Below are 25221 nucleotides of genomic sequence, written 5' to 3' on the forward strand. Positions count from 1 at the left end.
TTACATCCTTACTCTTACCTATAACCACCAAGAATTCATTCGCATAGTCCGTGAATCAAATCTTGTGAGTGGACAGCTACTCTCGCCTGTAAATTTTTGAACCACACCTTTTCCTCTTACGTTATATCCATCTCCCCGCTGAGAATATGATTTACCTCCCCTTCCTCCCCTCAATGATGCTTGTCACCAAGATATGTTAGACTTCTGCAGAGTACTCGTTACTCACAGTAGATACTTTACTTTTTGACTTCTGAGAGATTGTTCTATTCCCCTTTGCTCAGCTTCCACCCGACTCAGATCTCGATATCCAAGCTGACACCGAAAGTACAAATAGGTAAAATGGCTCCAGTTGCTGTGCCTACCCTCGAGGATTTGAGCATATCGGAGAAGGAGAAGAAACCTGATGTGGTAGAGAACGAGGAGGAAGAAGGGGACGAGGAAGATGATGTGGAGGGTGATGAGGCTACTGGTTCAGGAGGTCAGCTAGCTTTGCCTTTTCCCACCATCAAGGGTTCAACAGCTGATTTCAGTTGTATGTACTGTAGATGCCAAAAAGAAGAAGAAGAAGAAGAAGTGTGAGCTCTTCTCACCCTTTAGGCTTTCACAGATTCAGCTAATGGTATGTGTATATAGCAAAGAAGAAGAAGTCAGCTACTGTCACTCAGTCTGAACCACCCCGAGTGGGACTAAGTAAGATATTCAAGAATGGTGTCTACCCTGTAGGAGAGGAAGTGGAATACAAGAATGAGTCAGTTTCCCTCTTTCCTCTTGTGCGCCAAGGGAACAATATAGCTGATATAGCGAATAATGGTATAGCACGACATCCCGAATAACCTCAGCCGAGATGAGAGAGAAAGAGCGTCTAGCGCAGGACGACCCTTCGACCCGATACTCGAATATACGTAAAGGTGGTGAAGTTCATCGACAGGTACGAGCGTACGCCCAGAAGAACATCAAACCAGGGATGAGCATGACTGAGATCGCCGAGATGATTGAGAATGGCACGAGGGCGTTAGTCGAGGAGAACGGGTTTGAGAGTGGGATAGGGTTCCCAACGGGTTTGAGCGTGAATGAGGTGGCTGCTCATTATACGCCTAATCCTGGAGATACCAAGAGTGAGCCGAACCACGTGCAAAGACTTCACGCTTTGATCAGGCTTGACGAGCTGACTTGTGTTTCTTGGGTTTTGCAGTACTGCAGAAAGGAGATGTGATGAAGGTGGATTTCGGTGTGCACGTCAATGGTCGAATTGTGGATTCAGCATTTACGATGAACTTTGGTGATCCATCTTGGGACAAGTTGCTGGAGGCTGTCAAAGACGCTACCAACACGGGTATAGCAGTGAGTCACCTAAATCACTCTGTCCTGAGTCACCTGATATCTGATATTCGTAATTTTGTCAACAGGAAGCAGGTATAGACGTCCGCCTATGCGATATCGGCGAACGTATCCAAGAAGTCATGGAATCCTACGAAGTAGAAGTGAACGGTAAAACCTACCCCGTCAAATCAATAGCCAACCTGAACGGTCACTCCATCGCACCATACAGTATACATGGAGGAGTCGGTGAGAGACCAGGAAAGTCGGTGCCAATAGTGAAACAGCACGGATCGAATATCGATACCCAGCGAATGGAGGAGGGTGAATATTTCGCGATTGAGACGTTCGGATCGACGGGTAATGGACGAGTGGAAGAGCAGGGGGCTTGCTCGCATTATGCCTTGGCGCAACATGCTCCGGAGAGATATACAGGGCAGTGAGTGTGGTTCAGCTCTCAATATACTGATCTTCGTATCAGACGCATTGAAGCTGATAAACTCATTTCCATCACAGCCATCAATCTGCTAAGACCCTCTTGGCGTCGATCAAGAGGAATTTCGGCTCGCTTCCGTTCTGTAGGAGGTATCTTGAACATGTAGGAGAGAAGAACTATCTACTTGCCGTGAGTTGACTTCAGTCTGGTGATTTGGTCCCAAGACATCAGCTGACCTTGAGGTATTACGCATCATAGTTGAATACATTGGTGAAAGAAGGGATAGTTATGGATTACCCACCTTTGGTTGACCTGAAGCCTGGGGCTATGACTGCTCAATTTGTAAGCTTTCCCCCGACTCTTGTTCTCGATCGGGCGTATAGCTGACAAATGACTTGATATAGGAACATACCATCTTGCTGAGACCTACATGTAAAGAGGTTGTCTCCCGAGGTGATGACTACTAGATGGTCATCACTAACACTCGCATCCCCTCGATGTGTGTGGATCATGCTTCGATGCTGAATATTGGAGGAAGCGGTCTTACAGACCGAACTTGTATTATATAGTTGCATATGCACCACCTACTGTGTATCTCAAATACCTCATAGCTCATCAAACGTAAATATCGTATAGTTACAAGGCAGAAAAATCATCAAAAGCCAAACGTATAACCTAATAACAGAATCATACATACTCCAACCACACAACCTATAATCAGCGTATCCCTCCTCCTTCGAGTCCTTATAGCAGTGATCAAAGAGTTTATACCTGGCATTTGTGAGAGGACACCGCCCATTCTCGAATCGATCGAAGCGAGGAGGGAACGTTGTTGTGCGAAATCTTCTCTTGTTGCGTATGCTTGGCTGTAAACAAGTCAGCGCGAAAAAAAAGAAAAAAACGAAGATCACGCAGGAAGAGAGGAGGCGGAGACCCACTTCAAAGTATCATCCATCATCCTGTGACTGGAATCTATCCTACCGCGATCTTGAAGCAATGCGTCCGTCTGGGAGTTGGTAGCTGATTTGTAGTCGCTAAGAGGAGTGAGAGCGAGGAGTAAGCTCCACTTCCATCGAATTGAGGTAGTTCCTCCAAGGGACGGGAGATACTCACTTGATATCTTTCCTTACTGATCCAAGTAGATTGGACCTCCTTATACTTTGCTCGACATTACCCTATAGCACGATATTAAAAAGAGTAAGCAACGAATACAGTCAGATGAAGATATCATGAGCTGATCCGCTGAAGATAGGAGGATACCCAACTAACCCTGGTCCTCAAAAAGTCTCGTCGATAATCATCCAAGTTATCTCGATGGCGTTGAGCGGCATGTTGCATAGATGCTGAGGGGGGTTGAGAAGGCGAATTTATGAGGGCTGAGAGGTCGTCTATTGCTTGTTCGAGCTGTATCAGAATCACGATAAAGTATCAGCTCAAGCCTTAAGAGCCTTAAGCTAGTCTTATTAATTATGGTAAGATTCCAGCTATCTCGTACTTCATGCGACTCGTCCTAGATTGAATACCTCTAAAGAAGGCAGAACTGTATATCCCTCGTCCGGTCTGTCCCGAGGAAAGAGAACGGTCAGACCACCCACCTTGCCCAGCAACTCCTCAATCTCCTCTTCTACCAACTTATACCCGCCTATCCCATCTCCATCTTCCTCTGCGCCCGCTTCTGCTGAAGACGAGCCGGCACCCCCCTGACGAGCGATCGTAGCTGCCAATTTCGAGTATGTCGAGAGCTTGCTGTCCAGCGCTGTTTCCAGTGCTCGAGCGTGACGTCGGGCGTTGTCCCATGATGGTGCTGCCATGGTGACTGGGGTTGTAGGGTTATTATCACTTATGTCATTAGTATGTTGAGATATACATAGAAAGTTGAACGCGAATAGGTGTTGCTGTACGAGAGGGGTTGTTGTTGCATAGCCATAGCCATAGCCGAGATTATCGTGCATCCAATTTTAAACAGGTCACACGAATAAGGATCTACCTCAAAGAGTCATGATCATTCAACGTGTAAGATGTCGCGTGTCATGCATGTCCACTCTAATCACTTCTATGACAGCGACAGATACCTATACATCACTCTAAACATGAAAACAGCTCACTATCCCGCAAATACCTAACGATCATCTCACGAGTAAACGACAAGATACAACCACGACGACCGAGAGCTGAGAGCAACAACCCATCATGATACCCCATCGCCCAATCCTATCTTCCCTCACCCTAGGTCTACTGGGTATAGCCCAAGTATCAGCCACAGCACTAACAGCGATGCTAGGTGCCAACGAGCGGAGCTGCTATTACGCCGACGTGGATGGGGTGGGCGAGAAAGTAGGGTTTTACTTTGCCGTTCAATCCGGTGGGAACTTTGAAATTGATTATGTGGTGATGGATCCGGAGGATAAGGTGATTCTGGAAGGGGTCGGGGAGAAGCAGGGGGATTATATATTCACGGCGAACCAGGTGGGTCCATCCTTTCAACAAATATATATATAAGTGTTGCCTCCCTCTTTGGGGCGGTCTAGCTTATATCATGGGGATAAGCTGATCTTATGAATCGATGAGTACAGGTCGGAGAATACTCGTTCTGCTTCGAGAACGAAGCCTACACTTCAGACAAATTACTAGATTTCGAGTAAGTCTATCCCACCCGACCTCAGAAAAATCCAAGTTTGATAGTCACTGACAAGTCACAAAACAGTATCATGGTAGAATCCGAACCTCGACGAGTCCTCTCAGCCCAACAACAACCCCTCAAAGAACATACCTCGTCGCTCGAAGAAAGCACCTATAAGATCAGTGGTTTATTGAGCAGTATAACGAGGACACAGAAATAGTATGTCCATTATCATCGTGCTCTCTAAATTCAATTACTGATAACTTTGACTGAATGTTTTTATAGCTTTCACACGCGTCATCATCGAAATTACTCGACGGTCCTGTCAACCCAATCTAGGATATTCTGGTTCACCATCCTGGAATGTGTGATCATCGTAGCTATGTCATTGTAAGCTCCTTCTTCCCTTCATATTCATATTGTAAAGATACTGATCGTACGTGCTACAGAATCCAAATATGGATATTAAAGACTTTCTTCTCGAGATCAGGAAGGTAGGTCTCCATCCTTCAGCTGCATCATGTGCTTCGAAATGAACATCAGCTGATCTTTCACAAATTTTTGTGTCTTCAGACGGTACAAGGTATAAGTTTTTTCCATCATTCACGTGTCACCCAGTTCATATAGCATGATGCATTCGTACCAAAAGGATGATCCAGTTCGCTCTCCCTCATATTCAACCTGGTCTTTCAGTACGAGATCGCATAATCCTATTATTACATTACATCTAGTATATCTACTTTTCGGGAAAATCCCACGTACACGACCCATCATCGATGACTCTTCGATCTCCTTTCCTGCTCCATCCTCACAGACTCATGTACCGTCACAGCCTCATCCACCCAAGGCAAGCTGAACAGATCAGATCTCCTCAAATCCTCCTCACGGATATTACCACCGTTCAACCCTGGCGTACCAATTTGATATCCCAGCATTTGATCCAGGTCTCGAGCCTGGACTGCTAACCAATTTTGTATGAAGGCTTGAGGGTTTGACCTATACAAGATCACTTGAAATTAGCTCTGACCCATATAGACTCATTTGCTGTGTATGAAATATCTCATCAAGCGGCGGGAGTCAGGAGAAGGGGGAAGGACACCCACGCAAAGGACTCGAGGAAATCTCGCTTCTGCTTAACATCCCTTGCAAAGTACGCCAACTCTCCGACCTTGTCTTCCAGCTGTACGACCTCCTTACCCTCTTTACCCTCGAAACTCTGAACGAGGTTTGACATCTTCGATTTCAGGGGATCTTCAAGTTCGATAGGGATATCGAAGCATTGGGGATGGAAGTTGAAATCTTTGTCGACTCTATTTACGAAAGAAATAAGCTCAAGCCACTCCGAAAGGACAGGGCGAAGGGTAGCTTACTGGATAGTGTAAGGGATGACGACGGGATCAGGATGAGTGAGGTACCGAGTAGCGATCTCGGGTAATTGATGGAACGCTATCGTTTCTTGACCTTGTGGGAAGATCTATGGTAACCAAGTTAGCCTATTTCTTTCCGCTGCTTTTACCTTGATCTTCTCTAGCCGATGGATCAAGAGGGGTGTGCAAGACTCACCTTCTCAAGCCCACCCACCGGCTTAATCACAGTCCCATCATCCTTATCTTGCGCCCCAACGACTTTCACCAACTTCCAAAGTGAGTTGATGATCTCAGACCTTGTCCCTTCTTTCATTTGTATCAAGTCTGAAAGAGGTTGTAACACCTTGAACCGTTCGGGTGAGTGAGATAGGTGTATTATGATTCGTGCATTGATATTTCGATCACCTTTTCGAAGGATCTCAAATCCGTCTAAGGGAGGTGCGAGGTTCTGGGTGTGCCACTGTTCATATCCATCAGCTCATGATTTCTTCTGATCGTCCACCGGGGGCAGCTGTAGGTATGAAAACAGTTGGTAAGGGCAAGTAAACATACCTCGACGATATTACCTTCTATGAAAGTAGGCGCTTCTCTGTTATCAAACTCCACTACGACCCTATTTAAGAAAGTAGAGAACTTCCTTTTCGTCCGGTCCAATCTGATATTACCAGACTACCACGAGAAAATCAGCTTGATTACCACTCCAGATAAAGGGAAAAGGTGCACGAAGAAGCTAAACACCTACATCAAGTAATCTACCTTCAATCTTCAAGACCCATCCCGCTACTCCTTTACCAGTATTCACATCTACATCTGGACCCAGAGCTTCCGTTTTCGTCTCTGGTTGAGGAGGTACAGGAGCAGGTTCAGTCATCGAGATATCCCCATCACCTTCCTTTTTCTCTTCTCCACTCTCAGCCGAAGTACCTTCCACCGCGGCAGGAGTAGCTTCAGGTTCGGCTTGGGGTTTCTGCCATTCCTGGTCGTGCGCTGTGTTCGATATGTATACTCTGAGAGTTCGTTTCACCTACAATGCAGGATATCCCATCAGCTACTGATACGACTTGGACAAGAATAGGGCTGAACATACTCTCGTGGGTTTACCCAACGCATCATTGATCTCTGCCTTCTTCCTCAGCAGCGTCCAGTCTAGCTTCTGTTCGAGCTTGAGAAGATCCGTGAATGCTGGCGAGTCGGGTACGAGAGATTGGAGGACGTGAGGAGGAGGAAGAGGTGGTCGAGGGTGTTTCCTGAGTGATTAATATGAGTTAGCATATCGTGCCAGGTATGTTGATGATGATCTGTCATGCCATGGTTCAGATTGAAGTCGGATGTTCATGTGGTATAGCTAGAGGCAACTGAGGAGCTTACAGTCGTCTGACCGCGTCCGCATCACCCTCAGCTCGTCGCTTGTTATCTGCGACCTGCGATTGCTGAGGATAAGGAGGGATCTGAGCAGGATTGGGTGTATGTGAGGGACCTGCTTGGGGTGTCGCCATGATGTCTATGATGACCGCTGTTACTGATAGATGATGATTCGGATGTTATGATCAGTATAATGAATGACTATGAACGAGGAAGAGTAAAGTAATGTTGATATGTTGATGTTTACGAGACAGAATGAAACGCGAACGACAGAGAGTTGATGTTGGCATTTTGCATTCAGGGTGTATAAAGGGTGCATTAGAAATATTTTGTAGTTCCGGCAGACACCCATTACAAATCCATCGTAACGGCTTATATACAAAGCCCACGCGAAAAGGTCATCTAAAAATTCAAAGTACCAGAGTGGAGGACCTTCACTCGTCTTTCAACTTTTCATAACCAGTATAGTGTATAGCACTATACGTTACCTACCAGGCTTCATTCTGAATCAATAACAAGCTCAAACGAATAATCCCCATCTCCCGTACCGTACAAAAATGGCGAAAGGTTCCTCTTCAAAAACCAAAGGTCGAGCAATACCACCACCCGAAGAGGTAGAGGACGATTACCTCGAAGACGACTCGGAAGTCGATGAATTTGCAGAAGACTACGACTCGGATGATCAATCTCTCAATGGCGAGGTTTCATCTGGATCCGAGGAAGATCAAGAGGAAGGAACAGGCCGATGGGAAGCCGACGATTGGGATGAGAACGATGATGATGATAGCGAAGAGGACAGTCAGAGTGGGAGCGATAATGGGGAGGATGAGGATGATATGCAGCTGGTGAGTTGCCGTCTGCACCTTAATCTAGCTCCTTTGGAGGCAAGCTGATAAGTCTGTCTTGTTTTGTTAGAAACGACTACAAAATGGTGAGCTATCTAACTAACTTGCTCCCAGGTCGTAAAAGAAAGCTTATCTCTCAAATACGAGGCAGACCTTACATCCCTCCCTCTATCGACCTTGGCCAAAGCCCAAAAATCCCTCTCATCAACATCCAAACAGCGCTCCTCCTCTTCTTCCTCGGGATCATCGAGAGAAGATAAGTTACAAGCTATAAAAGCGAAGCTGGCGCAAATGCAGAAAGGTAAAGGGAAAGCTACGACTGTAGACCCGTATTCTCGATCGGCCAGTGCCAGGGATGGGGGTGATGCTGGAAATGGACGTGATAGTGATAGTGATAGTGGGCCGGAGACGGGTAGTACAAAGAGAGGCAGTAAACATGCGTAAGCTTTTGTGACCCTATGCTCGTCGTAGTCTAGCTTATATATTTCACTTAGACCTACGGCAATGAGCACGAAGAAACAAGTATCGCGGAATCGACAGGTCGTGGATGTACATAAACCTGTTAGCTCTTTCACATTCGTGACATACCTGCTGCGAAGCGTAGCTGACGGCCATCGTACGAATAGCAACGCCTTGATCCCCGATTCTCCTCAATATCAGCAGGCAACCTCGACGCCCACCTCCACTCAGCCTCCTACTCGTTCTTACCATCAATGCTCAAAGAGGAACTATCCTCCCTCAAGACCGCTTTAGTACAAGCTCAAAAGTTGGAAAGGACCTGTCCCTGGGCGGAGAAACCAGCAAGGACAGCAGAGAGGGAGAAGATCGAGCTGCAGTTGGGCAGGGTGCGGACGAGGCTTGTCAAATCGGATAATGAGGAGAGGGAGAGGAACGTTCTAGCGAAGATGAAGAGGGAGGAAAGGGAGAAGAGGGAACAAGGAAAGGGGGCTTGGTACATGAAGAAGAGTGAGTGGCGGCACTGCACTTGTTGGATCAAAAGCCGTTGTGCTGTATTTGGCATACAATGAGGTTGGTACTGATTACGCTCATGCTTTAGGTGAGAAGCGTGATCTACTTCTCAAATCCAAGTTTGAATCGCTCGAGGCTAAAGGCGGTAAGACGGCTGTCAAGAAGGCGATGGAGAAGAAGAGGAAGAAGATTGCTAGTAGGGAGAAGAAGAGTAGACCTTTTGCGCCAGGTGGTGGTGGTGGTGGTGGTACTAGTGAAGGAGGTGCGAGGAAGAGACAGAGGGTGTGATGGCATGATTGCATTTGCGCTTCCATGCCTGACTGTTGTAATTTATATTTGTCTTATGCACATATGCGCTCATGAACTCCAGGACAAGCTGGCATCGCAGGTAAAGAGATCACTGCCCTCAATGAGAAATCTCACGATTATCTCATCTCTCCTTGAATGCACGCAATCTTGCTATCGTCTTCCGATGATCGTGCCCTTCTTCGAGAAGAGACCTGCAACAACGCAATAAAGTAATGCTCATCAATCATGATACATACTCATGACAAACCCAATCCAACCCAGCATAGCCTATTTACCAATAACCTGTTTTGAGGGTTAAAAGCTTATCGACCACCTTTACCACCCTTCATAGCTTGCTTGGATACCTTGGGTTGAGATTGTTGTTGACCTCGGGTGGCGGCCTTGGAAGCTTCCTTGTCACGTTTCTCAGTCTTGGCCTTGGTGATGGCGGCGGCTCGGGCGGCGGCTCGGACCTCGGGTTTGGCAGTTCGTTTGGCGAGGATGGAGGCGAGGTCGGCACCGACGATACCTCGCTATAAGTGAGCAAGATAGTTAGCGTACGGAATCTTCATGACCCAGATCTTCTCTCTTTTCGAACACCTCGACTGCTTCTATCCATCACTTTGATTGGGGTCCAACGATGAGACGGGATGATCAGGAGGTTAGGATAGATGGTGCTTGACGAGAGTGTCAGAACACCATATATCCCGGTATCGTCCCATTTCCCCCATTCACCGTTGCTTCCTTCCCCCTTTCATTTCCAGCATCAAGACTCTCCATCGTTGCACAACCCTCCATAGCCTCTTCTTGCATGTGTATCTCCTCTCCTATGCTCCTTCCATTCCAACCATTCTCCTTCGTTGAATTTCGACCAAACAAAACAATACCCACTTGGACCTTTACGTTCTTTCTGGATCTCTTCTTGGCAACTTCTTCAGTGATACCCTTCTTGTGCATTCTGTGGTTGGTATATTGTCCAGCATCGATAGGAAGTGAGGTCGAAATGAATTGTCAAGGAGAGAAGATGGTTAAATCATCAGCATCCATCCCATCCTTCGATTCAACCATTCCAGAAACAAATAAAACCCACCGTCGGTACACTTGAGTCCAAGCGATCTTTCGAGGGTTCTTTCTTTGCAAGAAAAGAGACTCGGATTTGTGGTTGAGGAATCGGAAGGTCTATAATTGCATCACCATCCTACATCAGCTATCTTTCCTCCTATGACAGGACCGTCTCTTTCATCTTCATTTGCCTTGTGATATAGAGACAATGAACTCACCTTGGAGTCACCTCTAACGTAGACTCTTCCCCTAGAGGGGTAAACCTTGTACCCAGAGAAATCACACCTGTCGACTCGCATTCTGTATAATTCCCAGTAAACCAGTCAGCAAACCACAATAGCTTTTCCTCCTATGCGATATATGCTTCTCGAGGTGTATGGTGGTGTCGGTGTGTTGAGCGTTGAGGGCGTTGACACTCACGTTGCTGATACTAAGATTAGTTTTTTGAAGTCTAAGGAGGAAACAAGTGATATTTCACTGAATTTGATGAAAAGCCTGGTAGCGTAGACTCGGTATCCAGCAAGCAGTGTGCAGTGAGCAGTGAGCAAGCAAGCAAGCACACTGCCAGAGACTGAGTGAACAGAACAGACGCATGACAGGTGCAAGGGTAAAAGGTGCCACAAAGGGGATAAGCGGAGGGACCCGTCCATACAACGGATATTCGGAGTTTAGTTATTTCAGTTTTTGCTTAACGCCGAATCCTGCGATATCAAAATTATGGATCACACACGACACTTCACTTCATGCATTTGGGGTAGGTCCTGTAGTTAAATAACCATAACTCAACGTAGTTTACAGATAAAGACATACAACATACAATGTATTTCATTTGCCATACCTAATCTACATCATGTATAATTAATCTGCTGTTCCAATGCGAAGGCATCCTAAGCATCACTCTTCCCTCTTCATCTCACCCAATTCACTTTCCAAACCCTTCAAGAAATCATCCGCCTCTTTTTTCCTTTTCTCATCCCTTAGCCGCTCAACCTCCCTCTCACCACCCAGCATCTTCGCCCTCTTAGCTTCTATCAGAGCTTTCCTCTCGTCCACTTTTCTCTTCCTAGCTTCCTGAGCAGCTGACAGACCTTTCTGATTGGCTTTCAAACGAGCATTCTCAGTTTCTTGTCGTTGTGATGCTAAAGATGCCATCTGTTCTGCACGCGTTTCTTCGTCTAGGGAGAATTGGTATTGACCCGCTCCTTTTACTCGGACTATACGTTGGGATATATCAGTAACATTCTTTGTATCCAGTGGTACGCTGTAAAAAGGGATGAGATGAGAGTTCAAACAAACCTTCTTTGGTGGAATCGTAATGATGTGCTCTGGCTTCTTCCTCCGCTTCTCGATATTTCTTCTTCAAAGCGTCTGGATCAGGTTCGTATACCGGGAAGAAATTCTGATCACCATCTTTTCACATGAGAATATGGCAAGACGTCAGCTTTCTTCCGTGCGACAGAGCAGAACTATGAAGCTTACGGATCACGTTGGATCGACTGATTGCAAGACGCGATCAGCTTCTGCGTATATACAGCACCAGGCAAAGATTCACTTACAGTACCTCTGCATAAGCAGAACCTTCCTGACCACTTTCGATCCCCTGCGCACCTTCCGCGTCTTTCTGACCCATTGAACCAGACTTCAGCCGTTCGGCTTCCCTCGCTTCTTTACGTGTCCCTGTCCTCGTTCTGCCCATCTCATCGATATATTCCACTTTCGCCAGATCGTCCTCATCCTCTTCGTCCTGTGGGAACGTGTCAGCTTCATGAGATGGGTCGTCGTGAAGTGAGCAGCTTACCTCATCCTCATCATGCCACTTCGGCCTGGAAGGTTTGGCAGATTCATCTTCGTCTGATGAATGGGATGAGTAACCATCTTCTTCCATCTTTCGCTCGAACTGTTGCATGAGAGGTGAGTGTCAGCTTCGTTCTCCGGCTTGTGTATCACGTGTCAGAGACTGAAGGATGTGCGAGTAGTACGCCCAGTGACAAGTATCGACAAGTCCATAGCAACAAGGGCGGACAGCTCAAAAGATGCAAAGATCGCCGTCTCAGATACCGCCGCGATGTGAGTCAAATAAGAGGATGTAGATGTAATGAAGAGATAGATCACACTCACATCTATAACAGCTTCTTCCATCTCCTTCTGACTCATCCCCGAGAAATCACCTCTCCGTATAGCCGCATACCTCCTAGCTTTAGCTTTCAATATCTCCCTCCGCTGCTCCTCGTTTGGTCCATCCTCATCAGCAAACCTACGTGCCCTCGCATCGTTCCTAGCTTCAGCTGCTAGTCGCTTTATCAGTCCAGGTGAAGGTCGGTCAAATGGGTCTTTCTTCTAAATATGTATTCACATTAGCATCAAAGGTCGAGGTGGACCAAAGAAGTGGAGGTTCAAACTCGAGCCTGAACTTACCTTGTCCAATGCACGATTCCTCGGTTGACCTTTGACGGCTTTCCTTCCTTCCTTTGCGAACCTATCTACATGTTCTGCTGTTATGGCTTTCAGGTCTAGTAAGCTCCCTTGGGATATTGTCGATGGTCCTGCTTGGTTTGACATGGTGTGGTATGGTGATGAATACGCGTTGACATGTGCATAGACGTTGTGTTGTACCTTTTTGAGTCTGCTTGTTGACGAGTGGCTATGATCGACCCGATTGCAAAAGCGATGACGCGTTGGAATGATGTGCCACGCTTCTCTATAACCATTCTATAACTCCGAGATCTGATTCCGCGTCATTATTCGCCCATAGCACCCTCGCTAAGATTGCGTGCCCTTTCCCACCGTACATCATCATCGTCCCCATTCCCATTCCTTTCTCTTCTTCTCTCCCAACACAAACAACTCTCAACACTTCAAGTACCCTCTACAAACAACTCAAATTTAGATAAGTTAGCAAAGATGGCAAGTGCCAAGGTATACGTTGGTGCGTAGACCTTTCGACAACCCATCATCAACACAAGAGAGAAGGAGGAGGATCGACAGGGAATGGTGATATCGTCAGCGTGTCACCTAACACGTTCTTTCGACCTTTCATCAACACCGACATCCAAGGATCCCTTCTCTCAAAGTCTCCCTATCTTCCATAGACGTTCTCTTCTCGTCGGCTCGGAAACATGCAACATGTTCAATCTTCTATGGTTCGTCAGACTCTGTGATCGGTTTCGTTGATGTGTTGTTTTGATGCTATTAGGAAATCTCTCTTGGAACACTACAGATCAACTTCTGCTCGAGGTTCGCTTGTTTCGTCTTTCTCCTATGATATCATGTGTGATTGCTTATATTCTGATGTATATCGATCTGCTTTCTCTCGTGTGATGTCTGGTCTCTCGGTCTTGGTTCTCGGTTCTCAAATGGATTCCGAATGTCTCGTCGCGTTGTTTCTCGATGGTGTGATCGTCTTGTCCGTTCCGTTTCGCAAATGCTTCAACATACAATGATCGCGCCGCGCCTGCCTTCGGTCTTCGTCCCGCTCTCGATCTCGGTGCTGGTCATGTCGATGACATATATCGATTGACTTTGTATATGTTGTGTATACACCGGCTGTATATATACCACTAACAGGCTTTCTCCTCGTTCGGACAAGTTGTTGACGTCAGTCCTCGTTTCTCTATATTCGTGTCAAGTGATCTTGTCTGATTGAGCTGTTTGTTATCATAGTGTATCGTCATGAAGGACCGAGAAACTGGCCGATCAAGAGGTTTCGGTTTCGTTGTGGGTATAGTTCATCACACTTGTATCCACTTAACCATACATACTGAGTGGCATGGCATCGCAGACCTACAACAACCCTTCCGAAGCCGAGGCTGCTATCAGCTCAATGAACGACCAAGAACTCGATGGTCGACGAGTCCGAGTGAGTTTCACCTCATACTTCTTAGACGCTCCTTTCTTACACCGCTGTCCCTGCGTCGTTGTTCACAATACAGTGCTAATGCATACTTTTAGGTCAACCTCGCTAACACCCGAGGATCCGGCGGTGGTGGTGGTGGCTACGGTGGTGGCTACAACTCCGGTTGTGAGTAACCTTCCCCCTTTCCTACCCATTTCCTTTCACTTCGGCTGATATCATTGTTTCTGTCCAGACGGTGGTGGCCAAGGTGGTTACGGTGGTGGAAACCAAGGTGGCTACGGCGGTCAAGGAGGCTACGGTGGTGGTCAAGGTGGCTACGGTGGTCAAGGCGGTTACGGAGGTGGTCAAGGTGGATACGGCGGTCAAGGTGGTTATGGCCAACAACAAGGTGGCTACCAAGGTGGTGGTTACGGCGGCCAACAAGGTGGTGCCCAAGGTGGTTACCAAGGTGGTGCTCAAGGTGGCTACGGTGGTCAACAAGGTTGTAAGTGATCGGCCTGTCCACTTCAGAATACTCGGCTTGCGGATGTGATGTGATGTGCCGTGTGGCGTGTGATGATGGTCGGGATGTTACCCTCTTCTACCCCTTTTGTATTTGTGCTTCCGGTTCTGATTTCGTTTGTTGTGTGTCTTTTGCAGATGGCGGTCAAGGTAGCTACGGCGGTGCTCAAGGCGGTTACGGTGGTGAACAAGGTGGTAGGTATTATCGTTCGCCTTTGACTCCCTATGGTCAGAAGAACCATTGCTCTCCGTGACTGCTTCCGATTCTCGTTGGGCTTTGAATCGAGTCGCGGCTTTCTATCCTGCCTTTCAACACATACTGATGGATGCTCATATTCTTTCATGTAGCCGGTGCCGGTCAAGGTGGTTACGGTGGTCAATACTGAGCGAATGGTGAGTTACTCTCAACACTTTAAATCCACACAGACATCTCGCTAACTCCTCTTGCATATTTATAGCTTAGTTGTGTATCATCGTTATCTCCTTTTCTTTTCAATTAATTCAATTAATTCACCAAAAATATCGTCCTCTTTCCAAAGCTCTTCTTATATCTACATAACAAATGAATGAATCCAAGTTTTCTCCTTTCACTGATTAACCCGTTGTTACTACATTTGGAGTGCATTCCACATTGACCATTTTGGGATATGACGCGAGATCAACCCTTGACGATTCCTGATAGGAAGCATTTATCCTTTACTGATATCCCTGTCCTGATCATATGAGATCTTGCGTTCGGATAATGACTGACAGTAGCAGCCGGTCCTACAGCACGGATCTCATTCTTCCATTATGGACTCGAATGAATACCTATTTTAAGCTTCTTATTCATTTATTCAGTCAATTGAATTGGTGGACGAGTCCAAAGCACTGACTGACGAGACTTACGAGTTTTGGAAATGTCATGTGGCAGTGTGATCAGGTCAGTCCCAGTTGACATTTCAATTGCTTCTTTTGGTTTGGGTGTCTAAGTTTCGGCTTTGTTTATGTTTATGATTATCCTCAAACAACCTGATTAGGAGGAATGAATGTAATTGTGATTCTGATAATTGATCGTGATATTGCTGCTCACCCAAAAGAGACAAGATACAATCGCCTTCTTCCTGTTTATCATTTTCGTACTCATCAAGTGAACCAGCGGGACTGAGTCACTATTATTACACGTCTGGCGCATCAACCGAATCAAGATGATCTTCGTACTAGAACCTGAAAATGCCTTGTTCATCACCCCATCTCCTGCTGGAATGATCGAGCCGAATCCCAATCCTAATCCGGTTTATCAAGAAGGGCTCTTCACCTTCACTCTAACGGAAGGAGCCAACATCATTGATCCTACACCCGTAATCGCCATGGCCCCTCCCACTACGATGAGCTTGGCAAGTCAACCTGGAATCACCATCACCCCCTCGACCTCACCTGCTGTTCTCTCGAGTGTGACCAGTACCAGTACGAGCAAAGAGATGATGATCACCCGACCTGCCAACCCGACTTTACCCATCTCCACACCCACTACCACCTCGGAGACGGAAACGGAAAAGAAGATGGATATGGATCCCACAATGACATACAACCATACCACCCTGATCGTCGTTTTTGTATTGCTGGGGTTATCAGCCCTAGCAGTGGGATTATGGTATTTCCGACGATCGCGAACGCGAAAGATGATTTCGAATGGCCTAGCAGATCTGGAGGCTTCAGTGCAGGAGAAGAGACTCTCGAGCCTGTCGAAGAGGGATAATAGGCGGAGTTGGATAAAGCTGAATGAGGAGATCGAGCAGTCTGAGAAAGTTAACTCGCCTTCGCTTCCCTTCCCACCCTCTGTCAACCATCAGGTACAGAATAGGTTCCACAATCAAGACCAGCACCAGGTATACGACTACAACAACAACAACAGCAACACCAACCCGATCGAAGATAACCTATCATCCTCATCGTACACTCTGAACAGGCGAAATTCAACGATCAATCATTTCCCCGCTCCCCCCTCAAACATCCCGCAATTACCTCCTCTACCGCCTACCCCTCAGCCCCAGACTTCCTCGTCCCCGGGTCAACAGAGCATCAACGAGAATAAAAATATCTTCGAATCGTCCGAACTGGAAGTGGAGCCCGAACCGGAGATCGGGGTGGCCACTACGACGAGCCTGCCAGCATCATCAAGTCGTTCGGCGGTAGCTATCCATGCGTATCCCGGTAGATCGCTGACTGGATCAGGTAGGGAGATCTCTAAGATTGGTGAGGTGGAAACACCGGATTTCACCCTCAGTCAAGAGGGTTCGACCTCAAATTCTCCAAAGAGAGTGAGTCCCTACCATATCTATGTATTACGGCTGATGCGAGATGATGGTGTGTGAGGACTGATCATGGTGTGATACTTAATTAGCAATCCTTGCCTTATGTCTTGCCTGTACAGGAGGCGGAACGAACACCAACCTTCATTTCTCTAAGTCAGGTGAATCACGAGAAGAAGTCGCCGGACTATAGGAGTCCCACTGAGTCTCTATATGTGATATACAAGAGGAAGTAGTCCTGTATGTGAGAATACCACAGGGACCGGGACGTCAAAATAGTAACAGTTATATTTTTCGTAAGACACAGAAAGAGACGATAATTGGATTACCGTTTCCATGTATGCTTATCACCTTGCCACAAACACTTTTCAGACATGATTGTCATGGAAAGATCACTTGCATACTGTATGTTCGACACGTATGAAACTATTGATTGCATGGTACCGCTACTGCATACATGATTGAGACACTGCACCTAAATCACTACAAGATGAATGAAACGACTATACGATCTATTGACCTTTCTCCAAAGCCTTTTCAAAAGCCAACAAACCCGTCACTCCATCCTCCTTCTCGAGCGACGCACCAGCCTCATCTGAGTAATCCAAGATAGGTCTCCTCATCCTTCTGCTGGGGTGTCCGCTGTTCTTCTGCAAGAAGTACTTGGTACCGGCAATACCACCTCTGGTGAACGACGCGTCCGCCTCCGAAACTAAATCTTGCAATTCCCAGGCCTTCTTGATATCTTCCGCAGAGGGGTTAGGATCCGTGACGACCTTGGTAGACAATTCGAACAATTTTACCAATGATCGAGGATAGATATTACCCAATCCCATGATGGCTCCGTGGCCTCTCCCACCAAGAATGGCAGGAGCCAAGAAGTCCGCGAACCCGCCCAAAGTGAGGAACTCGGGAGCGACGCTGTTCTTCCTGGGATGAGATGAGAACGCCTGAACAGCAGTCTTTCCGGTGATTCTCGTGAGTTTACCGACGGCTCCGCAGGTGAGCTTGACACCGCAGATGTTGGATCCCTCAGTGGCGATGGCGTTGATGAGGTCCGAGTCCATGTCGATACCGCCCGCTGCACCGGGGAAGTTGTAGATCATCACTGGGATGGGGGATGCCTCCTGGACGTCCAAGAAGAACTGCTTGAGAGCGGGCTTTTGGAGCGCTCCGGCGTAGTATCCTGGTGGGATTACGATTACTACGTCGGCCCCTGCTTCGGCGGCGAGTTTGGACAGTCGGATGGTCTGCCGAGTGGAGTTGCCACCGCTACAAATAAGACATCAAACAATCAGTCATTTTTTGAACATTGCGGAGGTCTTTGAAGAATATGGTAAGGGAGTCACAGTCTGGCCTTTGACAGGGAGGATGGAGATGAGAGAAGGATGACAAACGCGCAACACTCACGTTCCAGCAATGATAACGGTATCATGTAAACCAGCTTCGTCCAGTGCCTTTCTACTTTCCTTGAACAAGGTGAATCGCTCGTCGTCGGTCAAGTGGAAAGCTTCACCCATAGATCCACAGACGACGGGCTGCATGCCGACTTTGGCGAGTTTGACAACATGTTTTCGGAAGGTGTCGAGGTCTAATTACATCGCGTCAGTACTGTGACTACATCTCAAGCAAGGGAACAGAGTAGACGCAACAAGAGGGAGGCAACCAAGCCCACTCACCAATGTTTTCCTGCTCATCGAAGAAAGTGGGGATAGGAGCCCAAACTCCGGGTTTGAGTGTTCTCGAGTGTCCGTTGGTAGCTGCCATTTTGGAGTCTATCGAATATCAACAAGATCGAATATTATTATGGAATATTTAGAGTGGAAGATACAAGATATACAGCCTTTCAGAGGAAGATAAATAAGATCAGGTGGGTCTCATCTGTGCATATCCATCTCATCCCACCCACCTTGCTTTATATGGATATGTATGCTGCCGTCTCGCGAGATTAAATCATTTCGGTCCGAAATCCTCCCGATCCCCGGACGCGCACACGGCCCGGCGGTTTATACCTGAAAGACGTTCCTGATACCTTTCGAATGGAATCAATTTCATTTGTATTTGTACAGTCGGTCAATCTTGTTATTATGCAAACGACTCGTAGTCGATCATCTGATCACTCTTCGATATGCTGTACATTCTTCCGGACGAATAGAAGAGCAGAGGGAATAGGAGCGGACATGCATGATATATATGTAGTCCAGGCCGAGGTCCAGGATCATCTGATGTCAGTTGACGAACGACCCTCTGACCCGACCCGAAGGGCCTGCTAGTCCGTGGGCAGATAGTGGCTAACTACAACATACGAGGTGCCGGCTGCATGTGATAGAAGAGCAGCAATCGATGGTACGATCTACCTTAGGCTTTAACGATCAAGGCACGTCGATTCTAGCTCTTGAAGCTCCGGCATCGGGTTGAACGGATCCACCTCTGCCACTTCCAGGTGCACTTCCACCTCTTCCACCTCTTGCAGGTACACCACCTCCAGCTGAATTCCTAGCAAGGATCTCCATGACTTGAGTTTTACCGGATCTCTCCTTGCCCCTTCCTCTTCCTCCCCCTCCGCCTCGCCCTGCACTTTCACCTGCTCTTGGATTCCCCTCGGCAGCCTTCCCGGCACCGACACCAGGACCACCACCTCCTCGGCCACCCTTATTCTGTCTTTCAGGCTTGAGCCCAGCATTACCATCAGCGTTCCTAGCTGCGCTCGAAGGTATAGATCTTCCTCCATCTTGTTTCGGTCCTTGTGATGGCGTCGCTCTTCCTCCTACAACCTGATTTTTTGGTGCAGCCTGGCCTTGAGCTGGTTGACCAGCAGGCTTTTCACCTGATTCACCGTCCTTCTTCCCTTTCTTCCTATTTCTACCTTTCTTCTTGTTCTCTCCATCTACCTGTCCTTGTGGAGTAGGTGTACCTGATTCAGGTATGGGTGAAGCGATATGTACCTCTCTCCCTTTTCCAGCAACCATCACTGGACCCGAACCAGCTTGAGCGGCACGCTTGGTAGCTGCGGCAGTGACACTTGCTAATGCCGCTGCACGACGAGCAGATTCGTTGGCGGACGATGAAGATGCTGCAGATTTGGAAGATGATTTCGATTTCTTGTTTTTGCCTTGAGCTCGGAGGTGTTCTAGCAATGGGGTGGTGGTGGGTTGTACTTGTTGTGCTAGATTAGAGTCATCATATAAGCTCCGGATTATTAAGCATTGGCCGTAAGTTAAGAGCTTACCGGATACTTCCAGAATAGGTTTGACAGGCTCTGCTTTCAGGCTTTCGAGATACGACAGATAATCGGGATCTAACATAGGCCCCCAGTGTCAGCTTGGTATAAACGAAGCTCTGAAAAAAATAGCTGACCCTCGTCAATGGTCCCTTGTCTAGAGTCCACCTTGACTTTAGCCTTGTAAGGTGTTTTCTGGACCGGTGCAAATTCGACTACAGCTTGATATTCGGCACCTAATTGCTCGAAGTGTCAGCTTCTCAGAGTGGTTACCAACATCGCCCAGCTGACTTACCAGTTTTAGCCTTGAACACATGACCGTCAAATCCTCTGACAAACTCTACTAGAGCTTCGGGGGTAGCCATCAGCACGTATGCTCTCGAGTGAACGGGGTGAGAGTCGTATCCTCTGATATAGTTTGATGTATCAGTCAAACTATAGCCAAGACGTCGAATACAGTAGGTCACGTTGCGGTATTTGACTTACCCATCACCAACTTTCCCCTTTATATACCTCTTCCACAAACATGTCTTATCATTGATCCATGTTGACACCGAGTTCCAGAACAGTTCTTCAGGCAAAGTGGGAGGCAGACGTCTGATCACCAGCTTGTTTCTAGGTGTTGCAGAGGAAGAAGAAGCTTGAGCGACCATGAGGATGTTTGACGATATCGATGGTTGCTCCCTCTTAGTATTGAGTTCGATGGCGATAGTGGTATCGTAGCCTATTGCAGCGTCACGAATATAACTCCTTGCTATCTTAGGTGTATTACTAGCGGTATGAGCGGTTGATACTTGTCAATGTAAGAGGAAGAAAGGAGATGAACATTCACTGTGTATGGTGGCGACCAGCAACAACGTTGAATTCAACTTCAGGCACGTGTACAGTCACGTGACAATTACGATTTTTCAACTCAGCCGCAGAGAGGGAGTGGTCCATGCAAGCTGATCGTTGAATAGAAATGTTTTGACAGTCAACTGAAATATTTCTTTTGCCATATGTTTATATCTCTATACGAGACATTATACAAGATGCCCAGCGACTTCATAACGACCATCGACTCGGATGACGAGGCCCCAAACTATGGTGAATCCAGCGTACAAAAGGGTAAAACTCCAGTGAAGAACGAAGACTTGGATCCAGATTTCGATTTCGATTTTAGCGGTGGTGGACGGGACACGGGGTTGGATCTGTGGGGAGGAGACGAAGTGAAGGGACTGAAGAATGGTACAGAGGTGAGCATGAACTACGCCATTTCCTCTTGAGTCAAAAGCTGACGATACGATTTGTCATTCGCAGCCAATCAACGTGGACGATATTATCGCTAGACGTAGGGGTAAACCTCTTGAATCTTATAATGATAGGAAACGAAAGCGAAAGGCTGCCGTCCAAGAAGAGGAAGAAAGCGATGACGAGGTGGAAGGAGAAGAACAACCTGAAAGTCAAGATGAGGATATGAGCGAGGACGGGTCTGAAGATGAGGTGTCTGGAAGCGAAGATGAAGAAATGTCAGTGGACGGTTCTGAGGTTGACAGTGGGTCTGAAGAGGAGGACGAAGACAACGATGAGGATGAAGAAGACGAGGGCGATGACGAGGAAGCGGAATCATCATCTGACGAAGACGAAGAGACCGCCGCCGAACTCGCGCGAAAAGAAGCGTTCTTCGCCAAAGATCCAACATTCACCGATGATCCCACTCTACCCACTTCCTTCGCAGCCATGAACCTCTCTCGACCACTATTACGAGCTCTCACATCCCTACAACTCTCCGTACCCACCCCCATCCAAGCTCGAGCTATACCACTGGCATTGCAGGGACGAGACATCCTCGGTTCCGCCGTGACTGGTTCCGGTAAGACCGCAGCGTTCATGATCCCCCTACTAGAAAGATTATGTTACAGGGACAGAGGGAGAGGTGGACAGGCATGTAGGGTACTGATCCTCTGTCCGACTAGAGAATTGGCAGTACAGTGCGAAGCTGTTGGTAAAGCTCTCACAGAGAAGGGTGGTTTGGATATCAGATTCGCACTGTTGGTCGGTGGATTATCGTTAAACGCTCAAGCTCATACACTTCGAACACTTCCCGATGTACTTATCGCCACACCCGGTCGATTGATCGATCATCTTACCAACACTCCCTCTTTCACCCTCTCAGCATTAGATGTACTGGTTATAGATGAGGCTGATAGGATGTTGGAAGCTGGTTTCACGGATGAATTAGAGGAGATCATCAAGGCTTGTCCAAGGTCAAGACAAACCATGTTGTTCTCTGCCACTATGACTGACTCAGTCGACGAGTTAGTCAAGTTGTCATTAGACAAACCGATTAGGGTGTTCGTAGATCCCAAGAGGAATACTGCAAAGGGGTTGATCCAGGAGTTCGTGAGGATCAGATCGGACGATACGAGATCACCTAGTTTGTTGGCTTTGTGTAAGAGGACAGTGAGGGAGAAATGTATTATCTTCTTCAGGAGCAAGGCTTTAGCGCATCAGATGAGGATCGTGTTTGGATTGAATGGGTTGAAAGCTGCGGAGTTGCATGGTAACTTGACGCAGGAGCAGGTGAGTTCGACTGTCCCCGCCAATCGAGCCTGCCTTGCTTGGGATAGACGGCTGACATTGTTGTTGGTTACTTCTCTAGCGTTTACAAGCACTCAACGACTTCAAAGCTGGATCGGTCGATTATCTCTTTGCTACAGACTTGGCATCTCGTGGTTTAGATATCAAAGGGGTGGAAACGGTCATCAACTACGACATGCCCGGACAACTCGCCCAATATACCCATCGAGTCGGACGAACAGCGCGAGCCGGTCGAAAGGGTCGATCAATCTCTCTGGTAGGAGAAGCAGATAGGAAGATGTTAAAAGCAGCTATCAAGCAATCCGAAGCTGACCAGATTCGAAATCGAATTATCCCATCCGAAGCTATCAACGCTATGGCCGAGAAGTTGAACGAGATCAAAGATGAGATTCAGGAGGTTATGAGAGAGGAGAAGGAAGAGAAATTGATGAGACAGGCTGATATGGAACTGAAGAAGGGTCAGAATATGGTCGAACATCAGGATGAGATTTATGCGAGACCCGCTAGGACCTGGTTCCAGAGTGAGAAGGATAAACAGAATGCCAAGAGTGAGTCGCATACTTCCCCGTTATTCTGTTTCACCACTTGATGATAATGGCTAATTTCTGGGTTGGATGATTTAGGTGCAAGTAAAGATGCCTATGTTGGTTCATTCCCTGATGCTAAAGATGCCAAGAAATCCAAAGAGAAGGAAGGACCCAAACGAGGCAAATACGATGGTCTGTCTCGAAAGGCCAAACGAAGAAAGATGGCTATGGAGGAAGATCAAGCGGATCAACAATCTTCCAACTCCACTTCTATGGCTATTAGAAATGCCAAAAAGGCCGCGCGACCAGTCAAGATTACCGAGGCTTTACCAAAGGCCAAATCGACTGGCAAGAAGTCAGGTAAAGTTGGAGGAGGAAAGCGGAAGTCGGCATTTGATGATGATAGTAAACCGTCGAAGAAGCATGAAGGTATGCGTGCTAAGCCTACGAAGGTGAATTTGGATAAGAAGGGAAAGGGGGGTAAAGGGAAAAGTAAAGTGAAGAGGAAATAGATGATCATGCATTTGTATGTTACTGCGTTAAAGCTTACAGTTAACGGGAATTACAACTCTGAACCAGACCCAGGACTACAACGAAACTAGATAAAGTATGAATGTCCAAGAACATATAAAGAACACTAATGAGAATTGGTAATTACGACCTTGAGTTATTTCTTCTTTTTGATATCTCTCTTATGCAGGATCACATAATCTGGTCGACCCTCCTTATCCTTAACAATGACACCAAACTTCATCCAATCACTTTGACCCCCATTTTTTTTAACCAAATCCACCAACGTACAATAATCTGCCCAGACCATCTGATGTACTTCCGGTTCAAGTATCTCTCGTTGCTTGAAGAGATCTAAGAGTTCCGATCTCGACTTCCAGGCAGGGGGTGGTACACTCCTTCCAACCTCAGGATACTGTGTTTCCAGGGAACGACACAGTTGGGATATCCGGTGATCAATCACATCAAGTTTGTGACGCTTGGCAGCCGCCTTAGCTTCTAATTTGGCCTACATGAAACGAGTCAGTCTCAATCGAAAAAATACATGATTTGTGATTTGTGCGTGAACGTGGCGGTGAATGGACGATAAAAAAGAGGAAGCAACGGGTATGGTTCATAAAAACATATGTGTGTAATGAAATGGACGTAACATCGTAAGATCATAATGAAATGAAATCAACAACAAAATTGTATGATGAAATGAAACCAACAACATAAGTGTATAATGAGATGAAATTCACGACAGAAGTCCCTCAAGAAATGAAATTAATATCATTCATGAAAAGAATAAACGTCTGAAAGTGGTGCGTACATATATATAATCTATATATATATATGCATATATATCTAATAGGTTAAATATACAAGTTAAAGGGCAAAAATTCAACCAAAAACGACGAGAAGACGTATCAACCAAGGATGATGCAAACGTCTTGACGAACATGCTTCATTGTGAGAAATATCAGGATGTATACATCTCATCTTCCGCAGAATGATATTACATCGAACAGAAGGGAGGGATGGGGCAGAAGGGATGGGTCAGGTGTAGAACGAGGGCGAAAGTCGCATAGGACCAAGAGATTTCAAGAAGGATGCAAGGTCAAACGAAGAGGGATGAGGATGGAGCGAGGATGGACAGAGGATGGACAGAGGAAGGACAGAGGATGGATAGAGGATGGACAAGGGATGGAGCGAAAGTGGGTAAGACGAAAAACAAGCAAGAAAAGTGAGCAACGACGACGATGGTGCTGGACGAGGGGATGAAGCGAGGGGGCGATGGGAGGTGTATTGGGGAGCGATTGGGGGTGTGTGGAAGGAGGATAAGTGATTGAAAGAAGATGAATAGTAAGATCGATTGTGGGTGGTGAGGATGATGAGAAGGGTTGGAAGGTGGAATTCTGGAATTTGACTGACGTGATGCCACCACTCCGCTCCTGATCCCGTACCAATAGTCATAACGACAGGGACGCACGA

At 47.0% G+C, this 25221-nt stretch overlaps 12 protein-coding genes across 12 annotated transcripts; 6 read left to right on the forward strand and 6 right to left on the reverse strand.

Moving 5' to 3' along the window:
- Positions 1-339: 339 nt before the first annotated feature.
- I302_109013 (methionine aminopeptidase, type II) lies at positions 340-2220 on the forward strand (the record flags this gene model as incomplete). Its single annotated transcript, XM_019194739.1, has 9 exons — positions 340-478; positions 546-575; positions 634-748; positions 817-1115; positions 1193-1341; positions 1407-1756; positions 1834-1942; positions 2012-2095; positions 2158-2220. The coding sequence occupies 9 exons, from the start codon at positions 340-342 to the stop codon at positions 2218-2220; spliced, it is 1338 nt and encodes a 445-aa protein (XP_019043575.1).
- Positions 2221-2408: 188 nt separating this feature from the next.
- Positions 2409-3564, reverse strand: I302_109014 (uncharacterized protein; the record flags this gene model as incomplete). The annotated part of the gene is made up of 5 exons (XM_019194740.1): positions 2409-2619; positions 2692-2787; positions 2867-2928; positions 3023-3157; positions 3349-3564. 5 exons carry the CDS (start codon positions 3562-3564, stop codon positions 2409-2411), a joined length of 720 nt encoding a protein of 239 aa, XP_019043576.1.
- Positions 3565-3943: 379 nt separating this feature from the next.
- Positions 3944-4871, forward strand: I302_109015 (uncharacterized protein; the record flags this gene model as incomplete). The annotated part of the gene is made up of 5 exons (XM_019194741.1): positions 3944-4219; positions 4327-4391; positions 4458-4592; positions 4659-4763; positions 4823-4871. The coding sequence occupies 5 exons, from the start codon at positions 3944-3946 to the stop codon at positions 4869-4871; spliced, it is 630 nt and encodes a 209-aa protein (XP_019043577.1).
- A 272-nt stretch (positions 4872-5143) lies between these two features.
- I302_109016 (uncharacterized protein) lies at positions 5144-7236 on the reverse strand (the record flags this gene model as incomplete). The annotated part of the gene is made up of 8 exons (XM_019194742.1): positions 5144-5369; positions 5477-5683; positions 5744-5847; positions 5937-6200; positions 6293-6409; positions 6483-6764; positions 6828-6987; positions 7109-7236. The coding sequence occupies 8 exons, from the start codon at positions 7234-7236 to the stop codon at positions 5144-5146; spliced, it is 1488 nt and encodes a 495-aa protein (XP_019043578.1).
- Positions 7237-7659: 423 nt separating this feature from the next.
- I302_109017 (uncharacterized protein) lies at positions 7660-9204 on the forward strand (the record flags this gene model as incomplete). The annotated part of the gene is made up of 6 exons (XM_065870783.1): positions 7660-7947; positions 8018-8033; positions 8099-8387; positions 8442-8508; positions 8574-8913; positions 9005-9204. 6 exons carry the CDS (start codon positions 7660-7662, stop codon positions 9202-9204), a joined length of 1200 nt encoding a protein of 399 aa, XP_065726855.1.
- A 323-nt stretch (positions 9205-9527) lies between these two features.
- On the reverse strand, positions 9528-10565 carry I302_109018 (60S ribosomal protein eL24; the record flags this gene model as incomplete). Its single annotated transcript, XM_019194744.1, has 4 exons — positions 9528-9737; positions 10096-10162; positions 10295-10383; positions 10485-10565. 4 exons carry the CDS (start codon positions 10563-10565, stop codon positions 9528-9530), a joined length of 447 nt encoding a protein of 148 aa, XP_019043580.1.
- Positions 10566-11160: 595 nt separating this feature from the next.
- On the reverse strand, positions 11161-12825 carry I302_109019 (uncharacterized protein; the record flags this gene model as incomplete). The annotated part of the gene is made up of 7 exons (XM_019194745.1): positions 11161-11480; positions 11563-11676; positions 11746-11762; positions 11823-12010; positions 12065-12163; positions 12385-12603; positions 12682-12825. 7 exons carry the CDS (start codon positions 12823-12825, stop codon positions 11161-11163), a joined length of 1101 nt encoding a protein of 366 aa, XP_019043581.1.
- A 342-nt stretch (positions 12826-13167) lies between these two features.
- Positions 13168-15006, forward strand: I302_109020 (uncharacterized protein; the record flags this gene model as incomplete). Its single annotated transcript, XM_019194746.2, has 9 exons — positions 13168-13192; positions 13460-13500; positions 13831-13860; positions 13927-13980; positions 14045-14122; positions 14215-14284; positions 14352-14603; positions 14759-14815; positions 14969-15006. 9 exons carry the CDS (start codon positions 13168-13170, stop codon positions 15004-15006), a joined length of 645 nt encoding a protein of 214 aa, XP_019043582.2.
- An 801-nt stretch (positions 15007-15807) lies between these two features.
- Positions 15808-17147, forward strand: I302_109021 (uncharacterized protein; the record flags this gene model as incomplete). The annotated part of the gene is made up of 2 exons (XM_019194747.1): positions 15808-16920; positions 17004-17147. 2 exons carry the CDS (start codon positions 15808-15810, stop codon positions 17145-17147), a joined length of 1257 nt encoding a protein of 418 aa, XP_019043583.1.
- A 276-nt stretch (positions 17148-17423) lies between these two features.
- On the reverse strand, positions 17424-18678 carry I302_109022 (uncharacterized protein; the record flags this gene model as incomplete). The annotated part of the gene is made up of 3 exons (XM_019194748.1): positions 17424-18183; positions 18322-18502; positions 18591-18678. 3 exons carry the CDS (start codon positions 18676-18678, stop codon positions 17424-17426), a joined length of 1029 nt encoding a protein of 342 aa, XP_019043584.1.
- Positions 18679-19283: 605 nt separating this feature from the next.
- Positions 19284-20784, reverse strand: I302_109023 (uncharacterized protein; the record flags this gene model as incomplete). The annotated part of the gene is made up of 5 exons (XM_019194749.1): positions 19284-20077; positions 20141-20209; positions 20269-20367; positions 20427-20539; positions 20618-20784. 5 exons carry the CDS (start codon positions 20782-20784, stop codon positions 19284-19286), a joined length of 1242 nt encoding a protein of 413 aa, XP_019043585.1.
- Positions 20785-21162: 378 nt separating this feature from the next.
- I302_109024 (ATP-dependent RNA helicase DRS1) lies at positions 21163-23750 on the forward strand (the record flags this gene model as incomplete). Its single annotated transcript, XM_019194750.1, has 4 exons — positions 21163-21366; positions 21431-22693; positions 22773-23259; positions 23335-23750. 4 exons carry the CDS (start codon positions 21163-21165, stop codon positions 23748-23750), a joined length of 2370 nt encoding a protein of 789 aa, XP_019043586.1.
- Positions 23751-25221: the final 1471 nt, after the last annotated feature.

Source organism: Kwoniella bestiolae, chromosome 8 (genome assembly GCF_000512585.2).
Source record: "Kwoniella bestiolae CBS 10118 chromosome 8, complete sequence".
Taxonomy (NCBI): domain Eukaryota; kingdom Fungi; phylum Basidiomycota; class Tremellomycetes; order Tremellales; family Cryptococcaceae; genus Kwoniella; species Kwoniella bestiolae.